General features: G+C 39.3%; 1 protein-coding gene across 1 annotated transcript in view; it reads left to right on the top strand.

The window, feature by feature from the left end:
• chrm4a (cholinergic receptor, muscarinic 4a) overlaps positions 1 to 6830 on the top strand; it is a 154715-nt gene that overhangs the window by 141991 nt on the left and 5894 nt on the right. The window contains exons 3-5 of the mRNA XM_032505915.1: positions 2563 to 2717; positions 5003 to 5204; positions 5387 to 5473. Of these exons, the coding sequence (XP_032361806.1) occupies positions 2563 to 2717; positions 5003 to 5204; positions 5387 to 5473 (444 nt within the window). The remainder of the gene's footprint in view (positions 1 to 2562; positions 2718 to 5002; positions 5205 to 5386; positions 5474 to 6830) is intronic.

The raw sequence follows: 6830 nt of genomic DNA, 5'->3' as shown, positions 1-6830 counted from the left end.
CGTCACTATGGGGTTTTTACTAGGTAACTCCTGGAATTAAGGAGCAGAGAAGTGTGTTAGACTGGGACTCTGCCTCCTGGTCCCAAATATAGAAGTTTTTCCTCGCCACTGTTGCTTGCTCTGGAGGAAACTACTAGAACTGTTGGGTCCTTGTAAATTCTGGAGTGTGGTCTAGACCTGCTCTATCTGTAAAGTGTCTTGATATAACTCTTGTTATGAATTGATAAATAAATAAAATTGAATTGAATTGAAATATGGATTGTCAAGGATTAGGTCCACTAATAAACTTGTCAAGATTTCTAGAAATGAGACCAATCAGACCAGGTCTTCCCCAGAAAGACTGCCAGTGATCCACAAAGCCCACATCATTATCTGGACACCACCTCGATAGCCAGCGGCGAAATGACGACATGTACACACCGATTCAACATTGATCTTTGTAACCTCCGTTTGGCGTAACCTGGAGTCATTAACGCCAACGTGAATAACAATCTTGCTATATTTACGTTTATCCTTAGCCAGCAGTTTCAGATAAGACTCAATGTCAGCCTGTGTAGCATTAGCGGGCTAACGTAGCTACGTTACGCCCGTTATAGAGAAGAAAGGCTCAGGGACGGGAGGGTCTGGGCTCCTTAACCATGCTAGCTTCAACATTGTTTACTGTCAATACGTTACATTATTTTTCAACCAACAATCAGATGTGGCCTTAGTGAAAGTGAAAGGCGCCATATTTTGTCATTAAAATACATATATACTGTATGTACAATACAGCCTGTCAGTTATGTGTGCTTAAGTATGCCTTCACAAGAAAGACGACAAAGAAGAGAGAGAAAGAGCCAGATAAAAGATCTGCTACTTTGCAGGATTAAAAGCAGGCCAGCTGTGAGAGAAGCATCTGATAATGTCAAGCAACCATCCCACATTATTAATTTGATGTGAAGTTGGCCTACTTTATCAGAAGCATTTTCTTTAAGTTGGAGTAAGCTAATGACACATTAAAACAAACGTTTCATTTAATAATAAATACACTGTAAATTGTGTCTGTGCCGGGTATAGCATTGTGAATTATTTTATGTATATCAAAAGTTCCAGTTGAGTAACATCATTTTACTAGTCATGTTGTAATTGTTCTTTATAATATGTACACATAAATAATGCTCGTGGTGCTAAATCATAACATTATTCATCTCAACCAGAATCAAAGAGTGCAGCCCCAGTCTATAGGTCAACCGGCAGCACTAGTATTCAGGTTTTTATCCATGAAAAGCACATTATACTGTATACGTTTTAGTTAGATTCTTATAATTCTAGTCAAGATGAGGCCTGCCACAAGGTTCCAGACCAGAGAGGGAGGGAGTGGCAATCAGACGGCTGCATAATGAATGTGGGGAGTGTTCTTGTAAAAGGGCCATGTCAGTAAAAAGGGTGAAAGATAGGTGCTGCGGCCAATAGTATTCTTAATTTAAAGGTACATTGCACTGTAAAACTTATTTAGAAATATGTTTTTCCGGGCTGCCTTTTTTCCAGATTAGTGCAATGGCCCCTCCAAATGTGCACGTCCCTGAGTCTGCCTACAGATGGGAGATTGACCATCCAATACTATATTCAGGCGCCTTACTGCCCAAAACTGTTGATCGCGCTCGCTTCACACCCGCCCCTTTGTTTCTCCTCTCTGCCTCTGTCTGACTGAGGTCAGTGTTCATTTGCGGTATTTGCGGAGGTATGCACTCAACAGCTGTGGGGGTATCTGCATGTATCTCTAAGTATAGCCTTGTACCTGTCTACATATAAATAGTGACCCCAAAGAGATCAGCTCTACAAACAGTCTTCTATGTATTTTTACAGTGAAATATGAGAGCAGAGGATAGTAATGACCGTGTGAATTGCATTCATATCTCTGCAGCGGCGGTGCGCCTCCCTACCATTGTAAAATGCCACGGCAGCTTTCAATTCAAGTTTTCAGTTCAATAACTGTGATGACATTCATAGACGAGGTAAAATAAGGAGGGATTGATGCTGCGGAAAATTAAGGACAAGCAAGTATAGATAGCATACCTGCATGTTTTATGTGCTTAAACTAGTGATCACTGACCGGCGAATCTTTAATATACACCTTTGCCTAAATAGCAATCTTTCCTAGGCTACATCTAATTCTGTGGTGTTGGCACTTATAGTATATAGAGTATACTTTCATATATGATGCTTGCAATGCGCCATATGAGCATCAATTGAGGCGCATTAATTGAGGAACATCAATTGAAGCGCATCAAATGAGATATCGCTTTCAGTGTGTTTGGGCCTTAATATTACCTCTAATGTATATTGATGGATGCGCAAAATATTACATTTTTAATATTCTGCAGCGCAATCCAATACTAGGTACAACCTCAAAGATGTACAGTTAAAAAAAACTTTATGAAGGATTGATGTCAGGAATGTTGTGTGGGATTGCATTAGATTGTACAAATGTGTCTACATAACTGGTAACTCACTGTATATCAAATGCACATGTGCAGAAATTCTATGTAGATCATGGAACGTTTTCTTTCTTTCTTTCTACAGTTCCTTTCGAACCCTGCAGCAACGTTTGGGACGGCCATAGCAGCATTCTATCTTCCTGTCATTATTATGACAGTCCTGTACATCCACATTTCCCTTGCCTCCAGGAGCAGGGTGTCCAAACACAAACCAGAGAAGAAGGAGAAGAAGGGAATTAAGTAAGAGCATCAAATGAATGACCTTACCCAAATAACGTCATGAAAGAAAAAAGACAAGTTAAAAAATTGAACCTTTTCTGAATTTGAAGTTATAAGTAGAACCATAAATCTACATGACCCTCACTACGTCCATCTACCTACCCTCAGGACTTTATTTCAACCAAGGTCTGGCTCTTTGAGAGCCATGCAGCATGCTGTGAGTGACAAGAGATGGCAGTCATCATTTCAAAAATCCATAGTTTTAATCATGATCATCTTTTTCAACCTCACTAAGACCATCATCAAGCTCTTGGATGACTAGTCACAGTTGCAGATCCCCTCTGGTGATTTTATGTTGTACACAGTGGTTTTGTCTAGGAAAATATACAGCGCGGAAACCATGTACCATCCTTAGTGACACAAGGCACATGCAACAAATTGACAGTTTGATCATTGTGGAGACACAAACATACTGGTACTCACAGTCTTGGATGAGTTGGGTAAGGCAAATATGGTGAGCCAGGCCTCCTGATGTCACTCACATGCCTTTGTTGCTATGGATATTGAGGATATCTATATTGAGGATATTCTGGCATCATTCTACGTGGAGATTATGGTGACTGAGTGACACTGACATAGATCTGGTTTAGCTCCCGTTTTCCATGTAATCTCTCTGTTAACAGTTTATCTTCGTTGAAATTAAAAGGAAATTATGTCTTAAATGATGAAATCTATATAGAAGACGATTGTAAAAGGTTTTATAGTCTCCACTAACAACAACTACGCTGAGCTTGAATTTGGTTAGTTACAAATGATTCCAATAGGGCTGTAGCTATGAATTATTTTAGTAGTCGAGTATTCTTAAAATTAACAACTAACCCAATCAGCTAACCAGCTCTGTGTTCCGGCAGTGTGTGTGAGCTCCCTCATTTACTAAGTCCAACCGGGTGATGCAAAACCAGGGGACCCTTGCCGGAGTTGGGCTCTCATTTCAACTGGCAATCATATTAATTTTACATTAAATGACAAAGTTACCATGTGCCCGGACCGCTCTGTGGACTAGGTGGTAACGTTAGACTGGATACTTTGATGCTGAAGCATAGATGCAGGGCTTTTGTGGTAAGCTAGTTCGGTTTTGCACACTTTTAATTCAGTTTCGGCTTGAAATGAACCCAAACTTTAGACACTTTCTGTTGTTTTTCTTATCTATGTCTTCCTCCCCCCTGCCATGCGTTTTCCATGTTACCTGTGCACACAACACCGTAAGCAAGTTGTGTGACAGTAATAATCATCCGTGCGAAAACACAGTGGACTGTTAAATGGATTACATAGTTAAATGGATTATACAACGCTTCGACGCCGAGAAATTTGCATCGGTAATTTTTTGTAATCAAATTACTCAAGGAATCGTTTCAGGTTTAGAAGATAAAACATTTTTGCTTAATGCTTAGAAAAAAACACACTGACAACTGGCAGCAGTCTAGTAAAACCACAGTTTTCTACTGTTGGCCACTGGAACATTTGTAGGTTAAGTACTTTGCTCAAAGGCACCAAGGCAGTTGCCACTAAGAAATAATTCACTCTTTTACTCCAAAATTTAAACCAAGAACCTTCTGATTAAAAGTAATTTCTAATCCAAATGTCACTGCTTGCCCTGCAACCTAATTTCTCAATTATTTAAAAAATTTCTTTGACAAAATTAAATTATTGGGTATGAAATAACCTGCATTTTTTATGCATTCAAAATAGATTTTTACTGCAGAAAAAAGTTGAAAATGTACAACAATTTTTTTTAAACCACCTAACTACCACACCTTTTACTTCTCTGCTGTCCATCTAAATGCCCTGTATATTCCAGTTTAACAAACATGTGGCTAAATGTGTGTATACAGTGTGTTTTTTGTCAATGTGTAGAGTTGATTTGATTCAGATTCAATCATTATTCTCCTTGTAGATGGTTGTAATAAATACGTGACATGAATTTCTTTTCCACATTTTGTGAATCTCCTGCAGTTTGAATCGATTGTTATCAAAATAATTATATCTGCTATTACTGTAGCTTAAACTTCCAGAAAAGAAGATTTCTGTGTTCAACCAAAAGAATTAACAAGTGGGCCAATAAATCACAAATTGGCACCAGATGCATGTCAACAAGGTTATTAACACTGATTAATCATGTACCCAGTTTGTTGAAAATGAATTACAGTAATATCTTCCCAATTAATGATGAATGTCTATTAGTGTATTTTTTCAAATGAGCACATTTGATTATGCAGAGATGTTCTAATGATATAACACTTTTCCAGAACTCCCAGCTTGATGAAGAGTCACCTGTTAAAGCAGAACAATAACAATGAGACCAGTCCTCAGACCAGTCCTCGCTCTACGCCCAAAGTCAGTCTGGACTCAACTACCACTGCGCTGGAGGCTGTGAAAAACGGCAGAGTGGAGGAACCAAAACCTGTTCAGCCAAAACCGCTAGCACAACCCAGTCCAGGACTCACACAGGTACTGACTCGTACACAATTAACGTCTCAGCTTTTGTACGACTTGCAGACGTCGATAGCTTCAATGTCAACTGAAGGGGCAATTTACTGTGTGGTTGCTGTATCTAATCTGAAGCTTCATATCTATCTATCTATCTATCTATCTATCTATCTATCTATCTATCTATCTATCTATCTATCTAGGAAAAGGAGAGCTCCAACGATTCGTCCACAGCTTTTATTCCACACACAGAACCAAAGGACAACACCAACAATGAGGTGATATCTGAGGTTGGTGTTCAAAAGCTTTTTTTTCTCTATTTCAGGCATTATTTTCAACACTTAACTTAAGTATAACTTAACACTTAAGTATATTGTCTTTGGGATTTAAACTAAGGTGACCAGACATCCCCGGTTTCCGGGGACAGTCCCCGATTTTGGCTACCTGTCCCCGGCTGGATCTGTCCCCGGAAATGTCCCCGGTATCTTGAAATATTAGGACTTTTTATCTTGAAATATTAGGACTTTTTATCTTGAAGTATAAGGATGGATTTCTTATCTGGAAATATTAGGACTTTCTATCTTGAGGTGTAGTGGAGTGGAGTAGGAAGTAGCAGCAGGGGTGGGTCTAGGATCATACCTTGGGGGGGGGGGGGGGGGGGGGGGGGGGGGGGGGGGGGGGGCTCCCCTAATAAGAACAGCTCTAGGTCTAGTGTCCCCGTTTTAAGTTTTACAAAAATAAAAACATTACTTGTTTTGGAGGTAAATACGCTTCTGAGCTGAAAATGTCCCCGGATTTTGTCTGAGAAATCTGGTCACCTTAATTTAAACAATTTATAATATCATCAAATCATATCTTAATGTCCTTGTGAATGTGTTGTTTGAGCAGTGCTGTAGTACCTGAGTCCGGTCTTTATTTTCTACAGTAACGTCCAAAAAAAACCATTGTTAAAGCTCGCTTGTTCCAAAAACATCCTTCTAGAATGGGCTTGACATTGATCGCCTGTTATGCGTGGCTGGGTCATATGCCTCTGCCCATCATGCACACACAGAGGCATTAATAATTGTAATTTTAGCCACAGACACAATGTTGGCGAGTACTTAGTACTATGGATTCTTCAGGACAAGTAATACCTTTTAAGCCATTTATTTTAGTGACACATGCAGAATTTGTTACATTCTACACCACTGGCCCAGAAAGTTATTGCTAGACTCAACATCTAAAATGTGAAGTTGCACTTCAGCTTCATGTGACTGAAATTGCTTCACTTAAAGTAAATAATATGGCCTAATTTGAGCCTACAGTGTTGTTCTTCTGCACTTGCTTTTTGATCATTACAATAATGATGCAACATCTTAAAATTGAAGATATATCATCTCTCGAATCACATAACTTATGAACAGGTAAGTAAGTGGTGCTGAACAAGATTCGTTTTGGTAACACTTTACAATAAGGTACACAAAAGAGGGTAGTTTCTGTTTTTGAAAGAGTAACAAATGATTAGTTACCCTTTTTCAAAAGGATAATGAATGATCAGTTAGCGGTCCCCGGGAACAGGGACACAATCCACGGTCTCCAGGGTGAGAGTAATCGGCTTTTCAATACTACTCGCTACCGTAATTGTTCTGTGATCACAAAATAGGCTTC

This window comes from Etheostoma spectabile, chromosome 24, assembly GCF_008692095.1.
Source record: "Etheostoma spectabile isolate EspeVRDwgs_2016 chromosome 24, UIUC_Espe_1.0, whole genome shotgun sequence".
NCBI lineage: Eukaryota > Metazoa > Chordata > Actinopteri > Perciformes > Percidae > Etheostoma > Etheostoma spectabile.
The sequence above is the reverse complement of the archived record's forward strand: the minus strand, read 5'-3'. Positions and strand labels throughout refer to the sequence as shown.